Source organism: Panthera uncia, chromosome D4, assembly GCF_023721935.1.
Source record: "Panthera uncia isolate 11264 chromosome D4, Puncia_PCG_1.0, whole genome shotgun sequence".
Taxonomy (NCBI): Eukaryota; Metazoa; Chordata; class Mammalia; order Carnivora; family Felidae; genus Panthera; species Panthera uncia.
The window spans coordinates 84,326,963-84,354,807 of record NC_064807.1 but is presented as its reverse complement, the minus strand read 5'-3'; the positions used below and the strand labels follow the sequence as shown (position 1 = coordinate 84,354,807).

The 27,845-nt window shown below is 48.1% G+C and overlaps 2 protein-coding genes across 4 annotated transcripts in view; both read right to left on the bottom strand.

Annotated features, from left to right (window-relative positions):
- Positions 1-27,334, bottom strand: part of LOC125921743 (neutrophil gelatinase-associated lipocalin-like) — a 50,247-nt gene extending 22,913 nt beyond the window's left edge. For 2 of the 3 annotated variants that reach the window (XM_049629355.1, XM_049629346.1), the window contains exons 1-5: positions 27,139-27,334; positions 26,483-26,619; positions 25,006-25,085; positions 24,743-24,862; positions 24,424-24,525 (exon numbers count right to left, since the gene is read on the bottom strand). In XM_049629355.1, the coding sequence (XP_049485312.1) occupies positions 24,424-24,525; positions 24,743-24,862; positions 25,006-25,085; positions 26,483-26,619; positions 27,139-27,276 (577 nt within the window). In that variant the 5' untranslated portion in view covers positions 27,277-27,334. Of the gene's footprint in view, positions 1-23,377; positions 23,520-23,692; positions 23,724-24,423; positions 24,526-24,742; positions 24,863-25,005; positions 25,086-26,482; positions 26,620-27,138 lie in introns of those variants that run through there. The other variant, XM_049629337.1, reaches the window with a different exon arrangement.
- On the bottom strand, positions 10,210-13,815 carry LOC125921758 (neutrophil gelatinase-associated lipocalin-like). The gene is made up of 7 exons (XM_049629369.1): positions 13,612-13,815; positions 12,958-13,094; positions 11,917-11,996; positions 11,654-11,773; positions 11,244-11,345; positions 10,527-10,557; positions 10,210-10,404 (listed from the first exon to the last, which is right to left on the bottom strand). The coding sequence occupies exons 1-6, from the start codon at positions 13,747-13,749 to the stop codon at positions 10,538-10,540; spliced, it is 597 nt and encodes a 198-aa protein (XP_049485326.1). The 5' UTR covers positions 13,750-13,815; the 3' UTR covers positions 10,210-10,404; positions 10,527-10,537.
- Positions 27,335-27,845: the final 511 nt, after the last annotated feature.

The window sequence follows — 27,845 nt, the reverse complement described above, 5'->3', positions numbered from 1 at the left end:
TGATGGGGCTAAAACAAACTCTGGTCTCTAGCTTAGAGACCCCTCCTCTGGGTTCTTCTTCCTTTGCTGCATACACAAATCCCCCCTCCCAAATATGGAGGCTGACAAATATAAATTACCCTTCCCACTCACGTTTGGGGCTCAGATCTTTGGGGAAACCATCTCCTCTGAGCCCGTGGATGTTAAATAAATCTCTGATCCACCAAGATCTCTGAGTGCTGGTTGGTTTTTCCGCCAGCGTTCCGGCCTGGTTCCATAACAAATTTGGTTCCCTGACCAGTAAACCCAACCACGCTGGCCCATTGTTGCCACCGATTTGGGAGAACGGTGAGGCGGTGACGGAATGAGGGATTGCAAGGAAGAGTGAGCGCCCTGCCTGAAGTTTGGCAGTCTCCTGCTTGGTTGCCTCAGGCCAGCCCCCGCTCTGCTGTTCCCGCCGGACTCCAGAAAACTTGGCAGGTGAGGACCTGGACCCAACATCACAACCGGTAAGGCTGGGGCCCAATCTAGTCAGGCCCACTCACAAGGGTGGAAGGGGGACCTGATCACTCCCTGAGACTTGAGAAGTCTCACAAGTAGGGATTCTATGGGAGGGAATGTAATAACATCTGGTGTGTATGTGAATGTGCGACTTGCCTGCTGAGTTCAATTCTGTGGCTCCACGGGCGGGTGCCTTTGGGGTCCTAGGGGCCCATGGAGTCTGAGTGGGCCTGTCTGCAATTCCATGATGGATGGCACTTGGTCTGTGGCAATATCAGAGTGGTTTCTGATCGTGGGTTGCAGGGCTGTGACCTGTGGGGCTGAGCATCACTTGGGTTCCTTCAGGACATGGCCAGGCAGGCATCTGGCTGGTCCCCTCATTGGAGGGGGTGCCCCTGTCCCTCTGTCTTTGTGACTCCGCCTCAAGGGAGTATCATGGGGTTGGGACGGAGCAAGGAGAGCCGGGCAAAGGTTTTAGCTGCTTTACCCGGAGACTCACCCAGGGAGGCAAAGAAGCAACCCACCACTCCCCTAGTGTTCTGCCTCCTCATGACTCATTAGGCTCCCTCTCCCTTTCCCTGAGCTTGAAACTCCTCCCTTGTCTGTGTTGCTGCCACTAGGCTCAGGCCCTCTCCAGATGCTGGTCCACATCCACTGCTATCAAGAGGCTCTCCAAGGGATCAGGGCAGGAAGCCGAGAAAGCCATAAATATAGACCTACTTCAAGGGGAAAGGACTTAAAAAGAATGTGTCCCAACCAGGGAAAGTCCCAAAACCCCAGGCGAAATCAGGAGGAACCTCGAGAAGGGGACCTTATAGTCTAGCCGAGATAGAACCAGACTAAAAGGGGACACTGACTCTCTCTCCCTGTTCCTCTGCTTAATAGAGGTGAGGGATTCTCCCTCATTTCCCAGGTTAATGGCTATAATTAGAGCCAACTGTGGCCAGTCTACCTTGGGACAGGGACTTCAAGGAATATTCCCAAGCAGTTGCTGCTTCTGCCTTCCCCTCCCCCTCATGTTTCTGCACCAACTTGGGTGTGGTCCTATACCATTCTCAATGTCTCAGGCACCATTGGTTCCACCTCCCATCCTCCAAGTCAAGGAGCAAAGCCCCCCCCCCCCCCCCCCCCCGGGACCACCCATTTCAGATATCTCCACTAGTGCCCCAGATGAAAATTGACAATGGGGAAAAATTGATTGACTTTCAGGTGGACGCAGGTGAAACATATTCGATGTTTAAACTAACTTAAGTTTATTGGACCTGTCTTTAAAGTTATCAGCAAAGATCAAATAAGTTCATGTTATCTCTGTTGCAATTTGTTAATGATAGTTAATGTTTTCTGTCTCTAAGTTTTCATGGGCAATTGTTAAGATAACTTTCAAGGTCCTTGGTAACCTGAAACTTTCCAGATAGAATGGGATGCTAAAGCTTTGATGATTGAACACAGATGTGTGTTTTTAACTTCTTATTGCTGAGAAATTTAAGGCTTTTCAGATCTATTGGAAAACATGCTTTGTACTTAATTGGTTCATGAATTTACCATATAAAAAAAATTCTGGGAGCACCTGGGTGGCTCAGTCGGTTGGGCATCCAACTTCGACTCAGGTCATGATCTCATGGTTTGTGAGTTTGAGCCCCACATCAGGCTCTGTGCTGGTAGCTCAGAGCCTGAACCCTGTTTCAGATTCTGTCTCCCTCTCTCTCTGCCCCTCCCCCAGTTGTGCTCTGTCTCTCTCTGTGTCTCAAAAATAAATAAATGTAAAAAAAATTTAAAAATTCTGATGTAAACACCTCTCAATTGGTTACTAAGTCCTCAATTGGAGACTAAGGTTTCCTAAGAGTTAAAATTCTGGTAAATGGGGCGCCTGGGTGGCGCAGTCGGTTAAGCGTCCGACTTCAGCCAGGTCACGATCTCGCAGTCCGTGAGTTCGAGCCCCGCGTCGGGCTCTGGGCTGATGGCTCGGAGCCTGGAGCCTGTTTCCGATTCTGTGTCTCCCTCTCTCTGCCCCTCCCCCGTTCATGCTCTGTCTGTCTCTCTCCCAAAAATAAATAAAAAACATTGAAAAAAAATTAAAAAAATAAAAATAAAAAATAAAAAAATAAAAAATAAATAAAATAAAATTCTGGTAAATGTACTTAAGACTGATGAAAATAGGGGCGCCTGGGTGGCTCAGTCGGTTAAGCGGCCGACTTCGGCTCGGGTCATGATCTCGCAGTCTATGAGTTCAAGCCCCGTGTCGGGCTCTGTGCTGACAGCTCAGAGCCTGGAGCCGGTTTCAGATTCTGTGTCTCCCTCTCTCTGACCCTCCCCCGTTCATGTTCTCTCTCTGTCTCAAAAATAAATAAACGTTAAGACTGATGAAAATAAAGAAAACAACCCTGCATATAGGAAAATAGGAGGTATATAAGAAAGATATAAAGAATGAAAATACATTTTTCTTGAGGGTAGAAGAAAGTAATTTTGTCCTAAGTGAGACTGGTTATTTGGGGAAAAAATGGCTTTGGGACAAAATTTGAAAGCAAAAGAAAGTTGTAGCAGGTTAAGATGAATGAAATTTTAAAAGTACACTGGTATAAGGTTGAAATTCTGCTTTTCTCTCAGCTCAAATGACAAGTTTTCTTGAACTGTTGATCTGCTCTTGGTAAGACAATGCAAACAAAGGCTTATCCTCCAGGAAAATAAAAGTTGTAGGTTTCATCTCTATCAGGTCTTTGATTACTTAGTTAAAACTTCTCAATGTAGGGGCGCCTGGGTGTCTCAGTCGGTTAAGCGTCCGACTTCGGCTCAGGTCACGATCTCGCGGTCCGTGAGTTCGAGCCCCGCGTCAGGCTCTGGGCTGATGGCTCAGAGCCTGGAGCCTGTTTCCGATTCTGTGTCTCCCTCTCTCTCTGCCCCTCCCCCATTCATGCTCTGTCTCAAAAATAAATAAACGTTAAAAAAATGTTTAAAAAAATCACCTTTGGGATATTTTATTGCCACTTTGGTTGAATAAATAAAATTGTAAGATTTGTAACGATCTGTAATCCTATTTAGGATGCACTTATGACTTCTGGGGTTTTAACAAACTTCTCAGGATTTAAATGGTAAATAAAGTCTTCTTGACCAACTGGGTCCTTGTATTTGGGATGCTAAGTTACTTGGAAAAGCACTGTCATACAATGGTAAACCTTAGGTTGTATTGCACAGGTAAATGCTGTAACTGCCCAAATATATGCAATTCCTAAAGTTTTAATGTTTTGATATAAGGTCATCACTTAATATTCTGATTACTTGAGATGTTATGTGTCACTGAAATAACTGAATTTCTCTGTCAATTGCATCATAATGAACTCTCATCAGATCTTTAATGATGTCTATTTCTAAGATTTTGTCATTTATAATTGTTCTTATTCTCTCACAAAACGTGTTTCTTCTTCAAGGAGATTTATAAAAAGGACTTTGGGGATAAAAACAGGTATTCAGCACCTTTAAGATTATTAATACTAAAATGGGTAAGAATTTCCAGAATTCAAAAGCTGCATTCAAATTGAACAAAAATTAGGAACATGGGATTAAATAAACTGAGGAAGATTATAGTTTTGTGATTCTTGTTAAAAATATTGCTGGTTCTCTAATGTTTCCTCTTCCAGATTAAGGAAACTTTCTCTTAAGATATCTATGATACACAAAAATGTCATAAAATATGCATTTATAAACTGAAACATTTATCTTTTCTCTCTACATAACTCCCCTGAAATTCAAAACTCTCAATGAGTATTCTTTCTTTCATGGCAATTACAATTGCTTGCATAAGTTCGATAAGAATCTGTTCATCTTGTAATAGGTCACCATTGGAAATACTGGTTATTTTACCAAGGCTTTGACTGGAATGTCATATTTGAGGATGACATTCATAGACTCAGATATGACCAGACAGCTTTAAGGAATTAGGGTTGGCTTTATAAAACATGGAGCCATAAAGCCCCTTGGAAATGTTGGCCTGGTGACTGACTTACAGAGTTCCCAGCAGCCTCACCAAGTGAGTAAAGAAGGTCACTTCCTGGCAGGTGCAGGAACCTCAGGAGATCTTGGGGACCTTGTGAAGAGGAATTCGCCCAATTCTACAGGTATTGCAGGCCTGTCTGATGGCAAGTATTTGGCTTGTCTTCTGGCCTGGAGAGGCTACTAAAAGTTCAACCCAGAGATTCCTTATAAAAGGTTCCAACAAAGCAAACTTTAAAAGATCCTCATGACTAATCGCTATTCTTGCTGAGCTTATGTAAATAATTAGGCCAGATTTGTTAAGACTGGATTTGTTCTACAAATGAATTGGTCCCAATTGGGCTATCTCTAGAAAGGGGGGATTTTTAGAGAAAACAACTATGTTTCAACAATGTACCATAATGGATGTTAAATTCTAGTTATGATTGCCTTTAAATGTTTGTTGTTTGCCTAAACTAGACAACTTGAGGTAAACTTCAGAAAATTGTCACTGTATTTCGTGTATAGACAATCTTCTGTGCTTGTTATTCTAGGGGATAATAATAAGACCCCATGGGCATGATTATTTAAACAACCGGACAGGATGGATCTCTAAATATGCAAACCATATCTTCCCTAAACCTCATCTGACAGTTACCAGAAACCCGCCCCTTTTGAAGACTTGGAGGTGGACTTTACTGACATACAACCAAATAGAGGATTCAGTTTCAGGTATCACCCCATGGGTCCATCACTCCAGAACTAAGAAGGTAACTCAGAGGAACCCTCAACCTGGCGAAGTGATCCAGATCCAGTCAACCCACTTAAACTGACCCTCAAAAAGACACTGGCCCCTGAGATCTCCAGCCCTGCTCCAGCCACACCCCAGAAGCTGGCTGGCCTGTGCACGGCAGAAGCTTAAGGAATCAACATGTGGACTAAGCCCAGGGGTTTGGATGCAACTCTGTGAGCCCTTGCCCCTTACTGGTGTCATAGCCCTGATCTTACTTCTTACTGTTGGGCTGATAGAGACTGCACTAACAAGCTGGACATGGGACAAAAGATGCATGCCAGGGGCGCCTGGATGTTTCAGTTGGTTAAGTAGCTGACTTCAGCTCAGGTCATGATCTCACGGTTCATGAGTTTGAGCCCCACAACAGGCTCTGTGCTGACAGCTCAGAGCCTGGAGTCTGCTTTGGATTCTGTGTCTCTGTCTCTCTCTTCCCCTCCCCTGCTCATGCTCTCTCTCAAAAATAAATAAACATTTAAAAATTTTTAAAAAAAGATCCATGCCAGGTCTCACATACCTCCTCTGGATGGGAGGATTATTAAGTATTTCCTGTATATTATGATAACCTCTCTCACCCTCACAATTGCCGCTTACCCACTTTGCCCCCAGGATTGTTATATAAAAATAAGGGGGTCAAGGGCGTTCAGCACCTTCACCTCCCTCCACAAAGATTGCTACAAGGGAAAAACACCCACTCTCTGTCAGTCACCTGGTGCCCCAAGGACTAAGTATTGGACCGTAGAGATAACCCAAAATGTCAGGGACCCATGTCACAACAAGGGCCTCCAGAGAGGGAAGCGAGCTTGCTACACTTACCTTCCTCAATGAGGGATCTCAGACGGGGGAGGAATGCCAGACAGGGCCCTTCAAAAAGTTATAAAGGATACCCAGGACAGGGTAATAAAAACCATAAAGGTGACCACTCCCCTGACAACCTACCAAGGTTTGACCTTTCAGCCCTCAATCAGATGCTTACCAATTCCCCACTCCAGCGTTGGGCCAACACTACTCTACAACTCCTCCATAAAATAGATAATCACACCCAAACCTGCTGGATGTGCTTGCCGCTCAGCCGGAGGGCTTACTTAGCCACTCCTATCCCTTTGACCTCTAATTCAGCCTACCGATGCTTAGAGGCCAACTGGACTCAGATGTTATTTCCTCTTCCTAACCCCAGAGATACCCGTGTACACTGAAGATCAGCTCCTAACAGCCTTTATCCCCAAGTTCCGGGCTAAATGGGCAACCCTGATACCCATTCTGATAGGCGCAGGAATTGTGACAGGAATAGGAACCAGAATAGGGGGCACAGGTTCACCCGTAGGACTGTACCATAGACTATCTCAAGAGATAAATGAAGACATGGAACGGGTGGCAGATTCTCTGGTAACCTTACAAAGCCAAATAAACTTTCTGGCGGCAGTGACCCTCCAAAATAGGCAACCCCTCAACCTCCTCACTTTAGAAAAAGGAGGGACTTGCATCTTTCTGGGGGAAGAATGTTGCTATTTCATAAACCAGTCAGGAATAGTTACAACTAAGGTTCAGGAACTCAAGGAAAGAATTCAACATAGACAACAGAAAAGTATCAATCAATGGAAGGATGGGATCTCACGGATTGGGCATCCCGGCTTCCTGCCCTGGCCCCTCCTCTCCATAATTTTACTGTATCCATCGGCCCCTGTATACTGAATGCTGTGGTACATTTTATTGAAAACACTGTTGCTCGCCAAACTACTGCACACATCTTAGCCTTCCAAGAGTACCAACCTGTAAAACTGAAAGGTGATGCCTACTAAAAGTTTTTTTTTTAAGGCATCAAGGGGGAAATGTTGGAGAAGTGGATAAAGTACACCAAAGAATGGCTGATGGAGTGAAAACAAACTCTGGTCTCTAGCTTAGAGACCCCTCCTCTGGGTTCTTCTTCCTTTGTTTACTGTGCGCAAAACCCTCCCCCTCCCCCCGCAAATATGGAGGCTGATAACTATAAATTACCCTTCCTGCTGGCATTCGGGGCTCAGATCTTTGGAAAAACTGTCTCCTCTGTGTCCGCCGGTGTTAAATTAATCTCTGATCCACCAAGATCTCTGAGTGCCAGTTGGTTTTTCCGCCAGCGTTCCAGCCTGGGTTCCGTAACACTCAAGGTGGTTCATACACGTTGTCCACCTTGGACTCAGCTGCCTCACCTTAACTGCCCTATGTTCCCTGATGGACCAATATTGACCCATAGGTAGCAACAACTCTATGTCCCTACTCAGCAGGAAGAAGCTACAGAAGATGAGACCTTCTTCCTTCAACAAACATAAAGATTTAAGGATCAAAATTGTTCAGGGGGGATATGATGAGGGAGGGTGGAGCAAGCAGAGGGCAAAACAGGCTGGCATATGCCCCCTCCCCAAGGTGGAATATGTAACACATTTCTCATACACTCCGAGCTACCCAAGAACAAAGGAAAGGCATTTAATTGTTTGCCATGGTGATGTAGGAAGCTAAGGCAAATGAAAAATTAAATCCCCTTATTGCCTACGCCTATTGGCAAGTCCTTGAATCCAGCAGAGTGGCCTCCCTCTGGGATCTCAGCTGCCTCATTAATGACACTTTGCCAGGGGCCAAGAGAACCTTAGCTTAACATTATCCCAACCTCCAGGATCCTGTAAGTCTACTTCCTTTATCTCAACTGCCCCAATGTATATGCTAGCAATCATACTCCAAGCTTAAGGCCCCATGTTATGCATCTGAAGGGTCTCATGATTGAGGTTTTATTCAACAGTAATAAGTGGTGTTTACTAGCAACAGCTATCCCCTCAGGGTCCCAGAAACGTTGCTTCCAAAATACCTTAGAGGCTTGCTCTATCCCTGACCCCCTCCCCACATGAGGGTATATAATCAGTTACCCATCACAACCCCAGTGTAACTCTTCCTGCCCCTGGGTCCTGTCCATGTGCTTTAATAAAATCATATTTTTGCTCCAAAGATGTCTTCTAGAAACTTTCTTGTTCATCAGCTCCAGACCACCCCGTCAAATGCAAAACTTCATCAGTATTCATTCTAGATTATCACACAAATATTTCTGGATTTCTAACTGACCGGAATACTCAAACTGGTGCTTTAAATAATCCCTCCCTTTCCTTTCATGATTGGTTAAACTCCTGGACTTGAGGATTTTCATCAATTACCAAAGGACTTTTATTCGGGTTGCTCTTTCTTGTTATTCTAATTACATTTGGCTGTTTTCTCCCATGTCTCTGCCTGGTGACAAGACTCCATCACTACAATAACTTCAAGTCAACAGATGATCCTTTCCACTCAAGGAGGTTCATAATCGTTGTCCACCTTGGATCCAGCTGCCTCTGCCTTCTATAGCTCTTCTATGTGTTCCCCAAATGATCAATATTGTCTCATGGGTAAAGATATCTCTTCACCCCTAAAGAGCAAAAAGAAGCTGCAGAGATGAGTCCTTCCACCTTCAACAGTCTTAAAGATGTAAGGGTTGGGGCGCCTGGGTGGCGCAGTCAGTTAAGCATCCGACTTCAGCCAGGTCACGATCTCTCGGTCTGTGAGTTCGAGCCCCGCGTCAGGCTCTGGGCTGATGGCTCGGAGCCTGGAGCCTGTTTCCGATTCTGTGTCTCCCTCTCTCTCTGCCCCTCCCCCGTTCATGCTCTGTCTTTCTCTGTCCCAAAAATAAAAAACGTTGAAAAAAAAATTAAAAAAAAAAAACAAAGGGGTACATGCACCCCCAATGTTTAAAAAAAAAAAAAAGATGTAAGGGTGAAATTGTTTATTGAGAATATGATGAGGGAGCATAAGGCAAGCTGAGGGCAAAGTACAAGCTGGCATTACACCTCCCCTAACCCCAGGTGAGATATATGTGTGTGATATTCCTCAAGCACTCCAGGCTGCCCAAGAACAAAGGGTGTTCTCCCTCTGCCCTGGCTGTGCAGAGGGAGCTATTGACTCTTCCCCTGCCTCCATAGGATGGTGTCTGTGTAAAGGGGCAGGGAGGTCCATGCCCGCGAGGACCCACCCCACTTAGGACTCACGCTCAATGTGAGAAAGGAAAGAAAACAAATGGTTAACTGATAGAGATCACAGTCATATAGGACGTGAGTCTCCAACAGTTTATAAATATCATAGTAAATTAGAAGAAAAAGGCAATCTTATCAATAGCCTAATCTCCATAAAGCTATAGACTCAGTTTCCTGGAGCCCCCACATCACTCCTCCATAGGAATATGGGGGGAAAAAGGCAAGAAGGAAATGGCAGGAAATATTAAATTTCCTGATACACAGCAGCCCAGTGACAAATACTTGAGGCTGGAAGAGAAGAACATTTCACCAGAAACTCCCTACTGTCTTAATGTTGATGTTTGCTAGAGGGAAAAATACCTTAGCTTGACAATAGCTAGGCCTCCAGTATTCTGTAAATCTTCTTTAGCATATGAAAATCTCTTAGGAAACTACCTTGACTTTACTGCCTCCAACTTGAGTATATAAGCAGTCACTCTTCACATCCCCAGGGCAGCTCTTTCTGCCCATGGATCCTGTCCCTGTACTTTAATAAAATCACATTTTTGCACCAAAGATGTCTTCAAGAATTCTTTCTTGGCCTTTGGCTGTGGAACCCACCATCACCCCAAAACATCATCACTGGTGAAGTGGGGGGTGAGAGCACCTTGGCCCCCCAACTCTCTCCAGCATCCTGACCCTGGCTGGGCCTCTGCCATTGGACCTACTAGCTGAACATGGGTGTGAGATGTGCCCCATCAGTGTGCTAGGAGGCAGGCGTAAGTGAGGGTGCTGCTTGTCTGGTGCTGGGCCTGGGGTTGGGAGCTAGAGGTATTCTGTCAGAGCTGGACTCTGCTTCTGTGGTCCCCTATCTTCCTGGGGACAACACTTCCTGGGAGTGATGCCATTAGGAGCCTACCCTTTATTCTTTTCCCTCTCAGAGGGCCCAGAGGTCAAGAAACACAGAATGGGGACCAGAGGACATGTGTTTATTTAGCAAGCAAGAGTGGTTCCATCAGCAGGGCAGCCTGGAAGCAGCTGGTGGGTTGTGTAATGAGAAGGGTCCCCTGGCTCTCTCAGTGGTGTCCAGGCTTGTAGGTACAGCAGGGCAGTGCCCTGGGCAGAAGTCGATGAGAGGTGGATGGTGTGGAGAGAGCCAGAGGGCACCTGAGAGGGAGTCAGGGGAATAGAGAGGGCAGCAGTGCTGGGAAGGTGAGACAAAGGCAGACCTGGGACCCCCTCCCAGCTACATCCTGGCTCCAATCAGCCCCCTCTGCAGCCATACTTACCGCACGATTGCTCACTTATCCATGCACTGATCTGTGGGGGAATGAGTGGTTAGTATGGACAGGGGTGTGTGTGGGGGATCCCTGACCTTCAGGGCCTCTGCACTGCCCCTCGGCTGCCCTGGGCCCCAGGCTGGTTCAGCCACAGAAGGTTCCCCTCAGGGATGGTACAGCAGAGGGCTGGATGATGGGGCAGAGACTCGGGGAGAGGCCTGAGGACAAGCAGACCTGGGTGACCCCTGTTCTCCAAAGGAGGCAGGTGAGGCCCAGCCACAGTTCTGATTGGGCACCGAGCCTTCTGCCTGTTTACCTGCTGAGTCCTGACAGACCCTCAGCCTTGGGGAGGCACCTGCCCAGGCTAGGCTGCCTGAAGACAAGGGTGCCTCCCAAGTCAGTGGTAAGTCAGCCCCAGGACAAAGGTAAGATGGCCCAGGACAAACACACCTGGGTGGAGGGGGAGGTGGCCAGGCAAGGAGACTGAGGAAACTTGGCCCCATGCCTCCAATTCTCATGTGGGCAGGCCCGAGCTAGTGTGAGGGAGGAACACTTGGGTCCCAGGACTCTGGTTGCAGCAGGGTCTTACTTAATGTAAAGTGGCTCCTGGGGCTCCAGTGACTACAGCAAGGACCTGCATCCCTTCTCTCCCCCCTTCCCTAGTGAGGCAACATCAGGCCTGGACAGTCTCCATATGCATTTGTCCTCTCCCCAGCTGGTGATTACCTATGCGGATAGGGAAGATGATGTGGTGATCTGTGAGGCCCAGGGATTTGGCAAAGCTGATGAAGTTTTCCTTCAGCTTAGGGGTCAGCTCCTTGGTCCTCCCTGTGGCCAAGATGGCTGGTGAGTCACTAGCAGAAGCTCCATATATATTGTTGAAAGCATGAACGAGGTGTCAGACCCCCTCCTTATTGAGGGGTTCTGTGGATGACCACTCTCCCACCTCCCGGATCTCCATAAATATTGTGGAATCCGTGAACGATGCGTCAGACCCCTCCCTCCTGAGGGGTCGGTGGAAAGACCCCTCTCCCTTCTCCCAGGGCTCAGGGTGAAGGGGACCTTGGGTTGGGTGCAATGGGCCTCTTCTCCCCCAGCATGACCAAGACCTGGGGCCCAGAGGAGGTAAGACCCACCATAGAGGGTGATCTTGAAGTACTCCTGGTTTCTGTAAATTTTCTTGAAGAACAACATGGCAAACTGGATGTAGTCTGTGGCCGCCACTCGTAAAACATACCTCTGGATTCCAGTGTATCCTGTATGGTGGATGGTGAGATCTCAGCCTGCCCTGGCTGTGCAGAGGGAGCTATTGACTCTTCCCCTGCCTCCATAGGATGGTGTCTGTGTAAAGGGGCAGGGAGGTCCATGCCCGCGAGGACCCACCCCACTTAGGACTCACGCTCAATGTTGCCCAGGGTGTATTGGCCTCGCCGCGAAGTTGGGATGAAAATTCTGAGCCAGTGGTCACAGGTTTGGTTCCTGTGGAGGAAGAGATAGGTAGGTAAGAGGGTGACAGCCAACAGTGCCACACACCTATTCTTATCTTGCGGGATCCCGCTGTAACCTCTCCTGGGGTAAATCACCACTGAGGCTCCAGTCTGCTGGATGCCAACACTCCCTTAGCTGTTGGGCCAACCCTGACCTCTCAGCGGCATCCCATCTTGTCCCCTGGCACCATAGAATCAATCTCCCAACATCTGTCTTTCTTCTGCTCCTTCTATGACAGATGCTCTAGCACCATCCCCAAGTGCCAGAGCCAGAAACCCAGAGGAGCTGGGTAAGCCTTGCCTCCCCTCTCTAGGTCCTAATCTGCCCCCACTCTGGTCATCTCCCACCTATGACTGATCAGCCTCCTGGGCTGCACACCATCATTCCTCTTCCTGCTGCAGCCACACCCACTCCTCACCAGTACCTGAGGCCCCCGCCACTGTGTTCACCGCCCCCTCCATACTGCTCATCAGCTCCTGCTCAGGGCAACCATGCAATGGCTTGCTGTTTCTTGAAGAAGTGGTTCTCTCTGACTCAGTCCAGCATCCCTGCCACGAAGGTCCCAGGCCTCCTTCTGATGCAGGTTGGTTCCTCAAGGCCCATCCCACAGACCACCTCCCTGGAAGCTCTTGACAAAGCCCTAGGTGGGATCCCAGGCTGGATCCAGTGACCCTCCTCCCATTCTAGGACACCTATTCTCTCTTTGTCTTGTTTCCTGATGACGGTCTGTGTCCATTCCCAGGACTGTCTTCTGTCTGTGCTGAAGTGCCCGAGAAATTTTGATCCAGTGAATGAAAGAAGGAATAAATACAGGGACCCAGTACCCAGCAGTAAGATGAATGATCATTTTTCAGCTATGGTCACCCCTTGGCTATGACATCAGTCTGCCTCTTGGACCCCCACAGCAGCCCTCTAGGCCCCCCATGTTCCCGTCGAAGGTGGTGGTACTCACCAGGCCAGGGTAGAGGTGACATTGTAGCTGTTGTCATCATTCAGCTCATAGGTGGTGGCGTAAATCTTAAACTGTCTGTGTTTTTCTTTATTAAATTCATTCCCTGCCAATCCTAAGACGTACCATTTCCCCTGGAACTACAATGGGGGCTGATGATAGGCAGAGCCAGGAGCAGCCCCAGGGGGCCCTCCTGCTCCATCCCTGCAGGCACCTCTAGGCAGCCTAGCCCAGAACCAGAAGCCCCTCTAACTGGGTTGCGGGCACCCAGACTGGCCACACAGGCTGGGCTGATGAACCTGGCAGGAGCTGGAGCTCATCAGGCCAGGCAGGAGCACTGAGTGTGTCAGGGAGAAGGTGACCCTTGGCAAGTGGTCAGCTGGCATCCCTGAGCCTCAGTTTCTTCATCATGTAGAGGGCCTGAAGATGTTCCCACCTTGTAAGAACTTCAGAGATATGGAAAAGAGTGTGGACCAGGGGAGTCTGCTCAGCTGACCCTCTTGTCAGCAGGTTGGTGTGGATGGGGACACAGGGTGTGCCTTCCATCAGGGCACCAGAGGACAGACTGAGCTAAAGCCTGAGCCCCTCCTGTCTCTCCTCCCCTCTGTTCACACTCTTCTCAGGGCCTGCCTGCACCTGCCCCTCCAGGACCCTTACCTCCACATTCTGAAAGTCAGGCTGCAGAGGGACCCTGCGCAGAGGCGGGGCTGGGATCAGGTTTGGGGTGGAGTCCTGGGCCTGGGTCTGCAAGACCCCCAGCAGGACAAGGCCCAGCCACAGGAGACCTAAGGCCATGACTTCAGGGCCAGGGAAGCTGGCACCACTCCGGATATCAGCTGAAAGAGGAGGTGAATGAGGAGGCTTCTGGGGGGATGCTATTTATGGTCTCTGTGGCCAATGGCTCACCCCAGGGTGGAGCGACTTATCCTTTGCCAAATCCTGGATTGGTGAGGCAATTGCTAGTATCTTGTGCTGAAGATCATGGTAAGTTTTTGCCCTTCCCCCAGGTCAGGATTATGCAAGATGAAGGGCAGAAAGGTCCAGGAGGCTGGAGGATGCATTCCCCATATCTCCACATCTCTGGCGGGGACAGTGACTCCCTCCACACTCTCTTCTCCCTGGTTAGCACTGTGTGAGGACAGTGGTCTCTGATCTGGACCAGCTGTCATCTCTGACCTCCAGGAGCCTCTCAGCTGGGGCCAAGTGCAGGGTGGAGTAACTGGGGTGGCATCCCTTTTCTGTATCTGATGAAAGCGGAGAATGCCTCGCATCAACGGAGCCCATTTTGCTTCGTGATTCTCCAAAGGGAAGGGAAGGAGAGGCAGCTGAAAGAGGACATTCCTGGTAGGGATGGACAGAGTGTACCCTGTGCCGCTCATGAAGCCCAATCCTGGCCCTCCCAGGGACCCACCCCAGGCTCTGGCACAGGGTGAGACACCCTTCCCCTCCCCCCACCACCAAAGGCCTACTGGGGAGTGTTCCTGATGAGGGAGCATAAGGCAAGCCGAGGACAAAGCACATGATAGCATGGCCCTCCTCCCAGGTGGGATCTGTGTGATATTCCTCAGGTACTCCTGACTGCCCTATAACAAAGGAAAGGAAAGAAATCAAATGGTTAAGTGATAGAGATCACAGTCCTGCAGGACGTGACTCTCTCCATGTCCTAGTAAATTAGGAGAAAAAGGATATCTTATCAATAGCTGAATCTCCAGAAACTTATAAACTTATAAAGCCCAAATATCACCCTCCCTCCATAGTCATATGGGGAAGAAAGGCAAGAAGGAAATGGCACATGGTATTAAATTTCATTATGACCTGCAGCCCATTAACAAATACATGAGGCAAAAATGGAGTATAACATTTCTCCACGTATTCCCTAGTGTCTGCATGTTAATGCTTTGCTAGAGGACAAAACCACCTTAGCTTGACAACAGCTAGGCCTCCTGTAATGTCCCAGTGTTCTTGAGCATATGAAAATCCCTTTAGGAACTTCCTCTTGACTTTATGGCCCCAACTCCATGGTATATAACCAGTCACTCTTCACAACCCCAGTGTAGCTCTTTCTGCCCAAGGGTCCTGTCCGTGTCCTTTAATAAAATCACCGTTTGTGCACCAAAGACATCTGAAGAATTCTTTCTAGGCTGTGAGCTCTGAATCCCCACCATTCCAAAGCCCCACAATTCCCATCTTGAGTAAGCCCCTCCCCTCTTCCATGTCCCATTGGCAGGGTGAACCCAGACCTCAGCTGGCCCCTAAGAGACTTGGCCCCTCTTGTGGGCCCAGTGGAGAGAAACCCCAACTTGGACTGCCAGCCGCAAATAAGACAGCTTGACAGAGCAGAGCTCTAAGCCTATAGTCCCAGCTCCATCCTGGTGGGGGTCACTGGGGAACATGCATCTGCACTGTGTGAAAAGAGGTGGTGGGCTGGGGCCCCAAGGAGGGCTCTCTACCCTGCCACACTGGACACCAGGAACCTTGGGTCACAGTGAGTGTTAGGACTCAGCCTCATCCTTGAGAGATCACTGATACCACCTGCCATCTCTGGTTATAGTTTTGGGCTGTGGAGCCCAGGTCCTTGGGCCTGGACCCCAGAAGTGTTCCTGCCATGGCTGATCCCAGCTTTGTCCTGGAGGGAAATAATTTCCTCATGAGGGCTTGGCCATCCCAGTCCCTGGGCAGTGTCTCCAAATGTCACCACAAGGGCCAGGGCTGACAGAATGCCTGATGTGAGGCTAACCTGAGGGTTCACTGCATCACATGAGACTCCTGGAGACCTCATTGGCTCTTCCACCTGCTGTAAGGGAACCAGCTCCCCTGGAGTGGTCTTTAGGTGGTGGGCCCTGAGAGAAGAGACTCTGGGTAAAGAGGGAGCATATGGCAAGGTGAGGGCGATGTAAAACTAGAACCCCCTACACCCCCCCCCCCCTGCCGTGGGATATGTGTGACATTCCTCTGGCTGCCCAAGAACAAAGGAAAGGAAAGAAAACACATGATTAACTGATAGAGATCCCAGTCATGCAGGACATGAGTCTCCATCAGTTTACAACTATCTTAGTAAATTAGAAGAAAAAGGCAATCTTACCAATAGTCTCATCTCCAGAAGCCTATTGACTCACTTTCCTGGAGCCCCTATTAACACCCTACCCTCCATGGTGATGTGGGGAAGAAAGGCAAGAAAGAAATGGCAGATAAAATTAAATTTCTGATACCCTGCAGCCCAGTGACAAATCCTTGAGGCAAATACCGAGTACAACAATGTCTCCAGGAATCCTTACCATTCCTAATGTTAATGCCTTACTAGAGGTAAAACAACCTTAGCTTGACCATAGCAAGGCCTCAGGTACCTTAGGAGTCCTCATAAGCATGTCAAAGTCCCTCTGGACACCTCCCTCCCTTTTCACTTTACTTCCCACAACTTCATAGTATATAGTCCGTCACTCTTCACAACCAGAGTGCAGCTCTTTCTGCCCATGGGTCCTGTCCACGTGCTTTAATAAAATCACTCTTTTTTTGCACCAAACGCGTCTTCAAGAATTCTTTCTTGGCCATCGGCCCTGGAACCCCCTGCCCACTTCACTCAAAAACCCCATCTTTTGGTGTCCTATGTGGGGGTGAGTCTTTTCTTCTGGGCCCTGAGCATTTGTGCAAACCTGGTGAGTACTTTCTCTTATCTTCCTTTACGTTTATTTCTGGGGCTTTTCAAGGAGTATGGTGTTATTGGAACACTTTCCTGTCCATTGCTCAGTCTGCACTCCTCTAGCCCATGGCTACTCTATGGGGAGAAGAAGGCCTGCCTTTTGGCTGGAAGTGAGTCCCCAGGCTAGAATAATAAAAATACCCAGAAACTTGGGCCCTCTCTTTCTTCCTGTCATTACATATTGTTGTCTGCCTTGGGCACGGAACAGCCACCTAAGTGACTAGCATGTGAGGTTTCCTCCTCATTAGTATAACGTGCTCCCTTCCACATCCCTGGTCTAGCTGTTTCTGGCTATGGGACCTCCCCCGTTACTGTTGAAAACAGTACCTGATTGAATTAAAACCCAACTGGGGACCATTTCCTAGGAAGTTGGCTATAAAGGCTCTATGTGTTGGAATGTCACATGGAACATGATCAGTTTCTGTCTTCATTGTTTTTGGTCAATGTCCTCTACTAACTACTACTTAAATAGAAAATTGGGCAATTCTCCCTTGTAAAACTTTTCCAGTGTTTTCCATGGGTTAAAAACGGTGGTTTCTTCAGCCTTCTCAGCAAGGCAAAGTAGGTCCATCTGCTGGCTCCTATTTGTAGCCTAGGATACAATGGGAAAGCGGGGGAGGGGGGTACCAGCATCCCTCCTACAGATGCCCTTAGTATTTGGTCGGTGACAATAGCGATTTGGTTAAAGGTACGCCTCGGGTCACTATGACACCTCAGGAACCTCTGATATATCCTCTGCAGAGGACACCACATGGGAGTTTGGGGGGCATTTTTTTGTGGTAATGGATCTTCTCTACTTTTCTGTCTCTAGGAGGACAGGAGCTTGTCCTCAGTCCCCAAGGACTCTCCCTTGGGATGTCTTTCAACCCACTAGAAGCAATTTGGATTGCAAAATTTAGGAAAGGACTGATGTCCTGTAACATTGTGTGGTCTTGTAGGATCTAGCAGCTAAATTTCTTCTGCAGGAAACAAGGTCAATGGATGGAAGTACCCAAGGTCCAGGCCTTCACAGCTCTAAGTCAGGACCCGGATTGAAAGGCCTGAATGTATTTGCCAAAGGCCGGATTGAATGTATTTGCCCAAATGTGTTCGGCTAGTAAACTCCCTCCTGACATCGTGGATGTCCTAACAGGCCTCCTCCTGATGGAATTCGGTTGCTAGAGGAAACAGGCCATCCACGACAAAGGAGGATGCTGACTGCTTCTCTGTTCCTCCTCCTAATAGATGTGGGGGCCTCTCCCTCATTCATTTCCTGAGTTATCGTCTATAATTGAAATCAACTGTGGTTAGTCTACCTCGGGTTGGGGACTTTAAAGAATATTCTCAAGCAGCTGCCCTTCTCACTTTGTTTCAAGGAAATCCCCCAACTTCTCTAGCAAGACATAGACTCCCTATTTCAACTTTGGTGGAAATCAAACAAACAAAAAGACAGAAAAAAAAAATGGGATCTCCTCTTTCCCAGCTGACAAGGTTTAGAACTGGGAATCCTCTTTCTCTGCCTTCTGGCACTTCACCTTTTCTGCCTTCCCTTCTCCCTCCTCCTATTTCTGCATCACCTTCCGTGTGACCTACATAACTGCCTTCTATACCATCCTCTCACCTCGATGTCAAGGAGGGATGAGCACCCCCTTGGATCACCCACTTCAGATTCCCCTACTGCTGTCCTAGGTAAAAAAGTGACAATGGGGAACAAACTGGCCTTTAAGTGAACGCAGGTGGAACATATTCGGTGTTTAATATTATTTAAATTTGTTAGTTTAACTAAGATAGACATGTATTTAGAGTTATTGGCATCAAATACGAAATTTTTATTCTGCCAAGATTTCCTAAAGGCCAAATAAGCTCATGTTGTCTCTGTTGCAATGTGTTAGCAACAAGATGACTTAAAATAATGGTTAATTTTGTTTATCTCAAAGTTTTCATAGATAATTGTTAAGACAGCTTTCAATGTCTTTGGTAATCTGACACTTGAATAAATGGGATTGAATTCACTGGATATCTAGGTCTTTTCCAAATAGGATGGAGTGCTAAAGCATTGATTGCTGAATATAGGTTTCTGCTTTTGACTTCTTATTGCAGAGAAACTAAGAACATTTGGGTCTATTGGAAACATGGTTTATGCTTAATTGATTCATTAATTTTCCATCTAAAGGATTCTGGTGTAACAGTTTACAAATGGTTACTACTTAGTCTCAGCTGGAGACCAAGGTTGCTAAGAGTCAAAATTCTGCTAAATGTAATTAAGACTGATGGAAATAAGGAAAGCAACTCTATATGTAAAAAAGTATGAATGTGTAAAAAAGAAGGAATGGAAATATATTTTTTTGTTGCAGGTAAAAGAAAGTAACTTTGTCCTAAATGAGACTGGTTTGGAGAAAAATGGCTTGGGATAAAATTTGAATGCAAAGGAAAGTCGTAGAAGGTTCATGAAGGGAAATCTTTGGAAAGGAATTTTATGTGTGATTAGGACAGACTATGTTGCAGAATGGATTTTTTAAAGTACACTGGTATAAGGTTGAAATTCTGCTTTTCTCTCTGTTCAAAAAACAAAGTTTTTTGGATTGTTTATCTCTTGATACAAAGAAAAAAAATATACATATATATGTATGCACGTATACAAAGGATTGTATTCTCTTTTGTCTGCTGGGAAAACCACAGCTTTACCTTATGCCCTTATCAGGTCTTTAATCACTTAGTTAAGATTTCTCACTGTTAAAGGAGGTTAACTTTTGCTGACAAGTATATAACCCTACATATTTGCCTTTGGAATCTCTTAATGCCATCTTGGTTAAATACATAATTTAAAGCTTTAAGATTTGTAATGATCTCAACCCCATTTCAGATGTGCTCTATATTTTGTAAGGTTTAACAAACTTCCCAGGATTTAAATTGTAAAAAAGTCTTTTTGACCAATGAGGACTTTTTATTTGGTATGTTAAGTGGAAGCCCTGTTAAATAATGGTAAATCTTAGGTGATATTGCTTGGGTAAATGCTGGAACTGTTCAAATGTATGTGCAATTCCTAAATCTCTAAATGAATATGCAAAAAATATCTTTCCTAAACCTGATCTAATGGTTGCTAGAAACCCACACCATATAAACCCAAAACACCTGGTTTATTTAAAGGATTGAAAGTCTAATACAACAGTGGGTTTAACTTAAAACTGGAAGAGCCCCTACTGGGTCATATTACGAACTCCCACTGCAATAAAGTTAGAGGGGCACACTTCATGGGCTCCTATATCTAAAATAAAACCTGTGCCCCCTTCCCAGGAATTCAATGAGCAAACTAATATGCCTTCTTATTCCTGTGAACCTGTGGAAGACCTCCAACTTCTCTTAGGATGGTTGTACCTTTCTTTTTCATCCTCTTTTCCCAATTTCTACTAACAATTCCTTCTTACAATGGGCCATTCAAAAGGATCACCACAGACATTTGAGATACAAGTCAAAAGACCAATGTGATTCCTGCTGCCTGTTCCCAGAAGCATCTGAGGATGCTTCAAGCCTAATGTCTAAAAAATCTCACCGGCAGCACTGGAAGACACTGGGCTTTTAATCTGCTCTAATAATTAACCTGTATTTTTCTTTTTTCTATAAAAGTACCTCTTTTTAATTACCTGATTGGTTACTAAACAAAACAGAGTCAATATGATGGCTATACATCACCTGTTACACAGTTAAAGAATTAAATGACTCTCAAAATACCATTATATTACTAAATACTAAAATAACTCAAGGGGCACCTGGGTGGCTCAGTTGGTTAAGCATCCGACTTCGTCTCAGGTCATGATCTCACGGTTTGTGAGTTCAAGCCCCACATCATGCTCTGTGCTGACAGCCTGGAGCCTGCTTTGGATTGTGTGTCTCCTTCTATCTCTGCCCCTTCCCCACTTGTGCTCTGTCTCTCTCTGTCTCTCAAAAATAAATAAATGTAAAAAAATTTTAAAATAAAATAAAATAACTCAAATGCATAAAACACTTCTACAAAACAGAATGGCATTAGATGTTTTAAGTGTTGCACAAGGTGGAACTTAAACTCTCATAACAACAAAACACTGTATATACATTCCGGAGTACCTCAAAAATATTTCTGGGTTTCTAACTATCATGACACTCACACTGGTGTATTAAATAACCCTTCTCTTTCCTTTAGTGATGAGCTAAACTCTTGGACCGAAGGATTTTGGTTAGATCCCAAAGGACTTTTCATTTGAGCTAATCTTGCTAGTTATTGTACTTGGTTTTACTGTTTTCTCCCACGTCTGTCTGCCTGGTGCCAGATTCCATAACTACAATAACTTCAAGCCAAGAGATGATCCTTTCTACTCAAGGATGTTCATACATGTTATCCACGTTGGATTCACCTGCCTCACCTTAATTTCCCTTTTTGTTCCCTGACGGGCCAATATTGACCTATAGATGGGGACAACTGTATGCCCCTACTCATCAGGAAGAAGTTACAGAAGGTGACACCTTCTTCCTTCAACAACCTTAAAGATATAAGGGTCAAAATTGTTCAGAGGAGATATGATTGAGGAGCGTGGAGCAAAATGAGGGCAAAACAGGCTGGCATATCTCCCCTCCCCCAGGTGGAATATCTGACATATTTCTCACACACTCCTGGCTACCCAAGAACAAAGGAAAGGCATTTAAATGCTTGCCATGGTGATGTAGGAAACTATTGGCAAGTCCTTTAAACCAGCAGAGTAACCTTCCTCTGGGATCTCAGCTGCCTCATTAATGACACTTTGCCAGGGGCAAAGAGAACCTTAGCTTAACAGTATCCCAACCTCCAGGATCCTGTAAATCTATTTCCTTTATCTCAACTGCCCCAAGGTATATGCTGGCAATCATACTCCAAGTTTATGATCCCACAATATGCATCTGAAAGGTCTCTCGACTGAGGTTTTATTCAACAGTAATAATGGTGTTTCCCTAGCAACAGCTAGCCCCTCAAGGTCCTGGAAACTTTGCTTCCAAAATACCTTAGAGACTTACTCTATCCCTGACCCCCTCTCTGCCTGAGGGTATATAGTCAGTTACCCATCACAACCCCAGTGCAGCTCTTCCTGTCCCTATGTCCTGTCCCCACGCTTTAATAAAATCACCTTTTTGCACAAAACGTCTTCCAGGAATATTTCTTGTCCATTGGCTCCAGACCACCACACAGAAAAACCCCAAAACATCATCAGTATACATGCTAGATTACCACACAAATATTTCTGGATTCTAACTGACCTGAATACTCAAATTGGTGCTTTAAACAATTCCTCACTTTCCTTTCATGATTGGTTAAACTCCTGGACTTAAGGATTTTCATCAGTTACCAAAAGACTTTTATTCGGGCCGCTCTTTCTTGTTATTCTAATTACATTTGGCTGTTTTCTCTCCTGTCTCTCTGCCTGGTGACAAGACTCCATCACTACAATAACTTCAAGCCAACAGATGATCCTTTCTACTAAAGGAGATTCATACTCATTGTCCATTTTGGATCCAGCTGTCTCTGCCTTCTGTAACTTCCTACATGTTCCCCAACTGATCAATATTGACTCATAGGTAGGGACATCTCTACTCCCCTACTGAACAGGAAGAAGCTACAGAAGATGAGACCTTCCCCTTCAACAACCTTAAAGATGTAAGGGTCAAAATTGTTTAGGGGTGATATGACGAGGAAGAATAAGGCAAGCTGAGGGCAAAGTACAAGCTAGCATTACACCTCCCCCCACCCCAGGTGAGATGTGTGTGACATGCCTCAGACACTCCTGGCTTCCCAAGATCAAAGGAAAGGAAAGAAAACAAATGGTTAACTGATAGAGATCCCAGTCATGCAGGACATGAGTCTCCATCAGTTTATAAATATCTTAGTAAATTAGAAGAAAAAGGCAATCTTATCAATAGCCTAATCTCCAGAAACCTATAGACTCAGTTTCCTGGAGCCCCCACATCACCCCTCATAGTAATATGGGGAAGAAAGGCAAGAAGGAAATGGCAGGTAACATTAAATATCCTGATACCCTGCAGCCCATTGATAGATACTTGAGGCTGGCAGAGAAGAACATTTCTCAAGGAACTCCCTACTGTCTTAATGTTGATGTTTGCTAGAGAGAAAAATACCTTAGCTTGACAATAGCTAGGCCTCCAGTATTCTGTAAATCTTCTTTAGCATCGAAAATCTCTTTTAAAACTTCCCTTGACTTTACCTCCTCCAAGGCCATAACATAACCAGTCACTCTTCACAACCCAAGTCCAGCTCTTTCTGTCCATGGGTCCTGTCACCGTGCTTTAATAAAATCACATTTTTGACCCAAGTACATCTTCGAGAATTCTTTCTTGGCCCTTGGCTCCAGACCCTTCCATCACCCCACCCCTATCACCCTCCATCACTGGTTAAGTGGTGGTGAGATCACCTCGGCCCCCCAACTCTCCCCAGCTGTTTGGCCCTGCCTGGGCCTCTGCCACTGGACCTGTTGCAGGTGCCTGAACATGGGTGTGAGTTGTGCCCCAGCAGTGTGCTACAAGGCAGGGGCAAGTGACCACTCCTGCTGGTCTGGGGCTGGGCCTGGAGTTGGGAGCTAGAAGGGTTCAGTCAGAGCTGGACTCTGCTTCTGTGGCCTCAATCCCTTTCTGGAAACCACATTTCTTGGGAGTGATGCTAATAGGAGCCTTTGCTTTGTTCTTTTCCCTCTCAGAGGGCCCAGAGGTCAAAGAGCACAGACTAGGGACTAGGCGACACATGTTTATTTAGCAAACAAGGAGGGGTTCCATGAGCAAGACAGCCTGGGGAGCAGATGGTGAGCTGTGCAGTGAGAAGGGTCTCCACATCTCTCAGTAGCATCCAGGCTGGTGGGGACAGCTAGGTGGTGCCCTGGACAGAGATTGGAGGGAGGTCAATGGAGTAAACAGAGCCAGGGGGCACCTGAGAGGGAGTCAAGGGAATAGAGAGGGCAGCAGTGCTGGGCAGGTGGGACAAAGGCAGACCTGGGACCACCCCCCAGCTGCACCCTGGCTCCCATCAGCCCCCTCTCCAGCCATACTTACTGCACACTTGCTCACTCATCGATGCACTGATCTGTGGGGGACAGAGGGGTCAGTATGGACAGGGGTATGTGTGGGGGTCCCTGAGCTCCAGGGCCCCTGCACTGCCCCTGGGATACCCTGGGACTCAGCCTGGTCTAGCCACAGAAGTTCTGGGCCTTCCCTTCATAGACGGTACAGCAGAGGGCTGGATGATGAGGCAGGGACTCGGGGAGAGGCCTGAAGACAAGCAGACCTGGGTGACACCCATTCTCCAAAGGAGGCAGATGAGGCCCAGCCATGGTCCTGATTGGGCACCCAAGCCTTCTGCCTGTTTCCCTTTGAGTCCTGACAGACCCTCAGCCTTGGGGAGGCACCTGCCCAGACCAGGCTGCCAGAGGACAAGGGCGCCTGCCAAGTCAATGGTGAGCCAGCCCCAGGGCAAAAGGGGAGGTGGCCCAGGACAAACAGGCCAGGCAGGGAGGAGGAAGATGGAGAAATGGCCAGGCAAGGAGACTGGGGAAGCTTGGCCCCAGATGTGTAATACTCATGTGGGCAGGACTGAGCTATTGTGAAGGAGGAAACTTGGGAACAAGAACCATGGGTGTGACAGGGTCTTCTTGAACCCAAAGTGGCTCCTGGAGCTCCAGTGACCACAGAAGGGCTCTGCCTCCCTCCTCTCCCCCATTCCCTAGTAAGGCAACATCAGGCCTGGACAGACCCCATGTGCCCTTCTCTCCCCAGCTGGTGATTACCGATGGGGATTGGGAAGATGATGTGGTCATCAGTGAGGCCCAGGGATTTGGCGAAGCTGATGAAGTTTTCCTTCAGCTCCTGGGTCAGCTCCTTGGTCCTCCCTGTGGCCAAGATGGCTGGTGAGTGGCTGGTGAAAGCTCCATGAATATTGTGGAACCCGTGAATGATGCCTCAGACCCCTCCCTCCTGAGGGGTCTGTGGAAAGACCTCTCTCCTGCCTCCCAGGGCTCAGAGTGAAGGGGACCTTGGGGGCTGGGTGTCGTGGGCCTCTTCTCCCCCAGCACGAACAAGAGCCGGGTCCCAGGGGGTAAGACCCACCATAGAGGGTGATCTTGAAGAACTCCCGGTTTTTGTAAACTTTCTTGAAGAACACCGTGGCAACCTGGTTGTAGTCTGTGGCCACCACTCGTACAGTGTAACTCTGGATTCCAGGGTAACCTGCATGGGGGACAGTGAGGGATCAGCCCACCCTGGCCAGGGAGAGGGAGCTATTGCTTCCTCCCCTGCCTCCACTGTTTGGCATCTGTGTGGAGGGGCAGTGAGGTCCTTGCCCCCGGAGACCCACTCCACTCAGGACTCACGCTCGATGTTGCCCAGGTTGAATTGGCCTGGCTGGAAACTTGGGAGGAAAGTTCTGATCCAGCGGTCACAGCGCTGGTTCCTGTGGAACAAGAGGTGTGTGGGTAAGAGGGTGACACCCCACCCTGCCACAGCAGGAGGCCCGCACGCCACCCCTCAGATGGGCCTCTCTCTTCCCCGCTGAGCCCATCCCTGCCTGTCCCTGCCTACTCTGCCCTGAGCCACCTGAGGTGCTCAGACTCTCCCTCTGCACCTGCTGTCCTTCCATCTTTGAGGCTGTTTCCCTTGGTGGACTTTCCTCTATACTGTCCCCTTACCACAAGGTATTTGTCTCCTATTTTTTTTTAACTTTTTAAATGTTCATTAATTTTTGAGACAGAGAAAGAGAGAGAGAGAGAAAGAGAGAGAGCCTGAGTGGGGGAGGGGGGAAAGAGGGAGACACAGAATGCAAAGCAGGCTCCAGGCTCTGAGCTGTCAGCACAGAGCCCTACACGGGGCTCAAACTCAAAACTGTGAGATCATGACCTGAGACAAAGTCAGAGGCTTACCCGACTGAGCCACCCAGGGGTCCCCTGTCCCCTATGCCTATCTTGTGGCTTCCTGCTATAACCTCTCCTGCGGGAATCAACAGAGGCTCCAGTCTGCTGGATGCCAAAGACTCCCTTAGCTGTTGGGCCAACCCTGACCTCTCAGCTGCATCCCATCTGGTCCCCTGGGAACCCAGAGCCGATCTCCCCACACCTGCCCTTCTGCTCCTTCCATGACCAATGCTCTAGCCCCATCCCCAAGTGCCAGAGCCAGAAACCCAGAGGAGCTGGGTAAGCCTTGCCTCCCCTCTCTAGGTCCTAATCTGCCCCCACTCTGGTCATCTCCCACCTATGACTGATCAGCCTCCTGGGCTGCACACCATCATTCTTCTCCCTGATACAGCCACACCCACTCCTCACCAGTACCTGAGGCCCCTGCCACTGTGTTCACCGCCCCCTCCATACTGCTCATCAGCTCCTGCTCAGGGCAGCCATGCAATGGCTTGCTGTTTCTTGAAGAAGTGGCTCTCTCTGACCAGTCCAGCAGTCCTGCCACGAAGGTCCCAGGCCTCCTTCTGATGCAGGTTGGTTCCTCAAGGCCCATCCCACAGACCACCTCCCTGGAAGCTCTTGACAAAGCCCTAGGTGGGATTCTAGGCTGGATCCAGTAACCCTCCTCCCATTCTAGGACACCCTGTTCTCTTTGTCTTGTTTCCTGATGACAGTCTGTGTCCATTCCCAGGACTGTCTTCTGTCTGTGCTGAAGTGACTGAGAAATGTTGATCCAGTGAATGAAAGAAGGAATAAATACAGGGACCGATTGCCCAGCGGTAGGATGAATTATCATCTTTCAGCTTTGGTCACCCCTTGGCTATGACATCAGTCTGACTCCTGGACCCCCATGGCAGCCCTCTAGGCCCCCCATATTCCCATAGGAGGTGGTGGCTCTTACCGGAGCAGGGTGGAGGTGACATTGTAGCTGTTGTCTTCATTCAGCTCATAGGTGGTGGCATACATCTTGAACTGGCTGTTTTCTTCTTTATTAAATGCGTTCCCTGCCAGTCCTACGACATACCATTTCCCCTGGAACTACAATGGGGGCTGATGATAGGCAGAGCCAGGAGCAGCCCCAGGGGGCCCTCCTGCTCCATCCCTGCAGGCACCTCTAGGCAGCCTGGCCCAGAACCAGAAGCCCCTCTAGCTGGGCTGCTGGGACCCAGACTGGCCATACAGGCTGTGCTGATGAAGCCAGCAGGAGCCATTAGGCCAGGAGGGAGCCCTGAGTGTGTCAGGGAGAAGGTGACCCTTGGCAAGTGGCCAGCTGGCTTCCCTGAGCCTCAGTTTCCTCATCATGTAGAGGGCCTGAAGGTTTTCCCACCTTGCAAAGACTGCAGGGATTTTGGAAGAGAGTGTGGACCTGGGGAGTCTGCTCAGCTGACCGTCTTGTCAGCAAGGTTGGGTGTGGATGGGGGCATGGGGTGTGCCTTCCATCAGGGGACCCGAGGGTAGACTGAGCTAAAGCCTGAGCCCATCCTGCCTCTCCTCCCCTCTGTTCACACTCTTCCTGGAGCTTCCCTGCAGCTGCCCCCCACTCCCCAGGCCTCTTACCAGCTCATCCTGGAAGTCGGGCTGCAGAGGGACCCTGAGCAGAGGCGGGGCTGGGATCAGGTTTGGGGTGGAGTCCTGGGCCTGGGTCTGCAGGGCCCCCAGCAGGACAAGGCTCAGGCATAGGAGACCTAGGGCCATGAATTCAGGGCCAAGGAAGCTGGCACCACTCTGGATATCAGCTGAAAGAGGAGGTGAGTGAGGAGGCTTCCGGAGGGCCCCTTTTATGGTCCTGCTGGGCAATGGTTACCCCAGGGTGGAGCAACTTATCCTTTGCCAAATCCAGGAAGGGTGAGGCAATTGCCCGCAAATCATGCTTAAACTTTTGGCAAGCTCTCTGCTCTTTTCCCCAGGTCAGTATTATGCAAGATGAGGGGCAGGAAGGTCTGGGAGGTAGGGAGGGGGCTTTCCCCATATCTCCACATCTGTGGCAGGGACAGTGAGTCCTTCTACACTCTCTTCCCCCTGGATAGCACTGTGTGTGGTCAGGGGTCTCCGATCTGGACCAACTGTCATCTCTGACTGCCAGGAGCCTCTCTGCTCTGGCCCAAGGGTAGGATGGCGTAAGTGCAGTGGGGTCCCCTTCCTGCACCTGATCAAAGCAGAGAATGCTCACATCAACAGAGCCATGCTGCTTTGTGGGTCTTTAAAGGGAAAGGAAGAGAAGGGAAGGGAAGGGAAGGGAAGGGAAGGGAAGGGAAGGGAAGGGA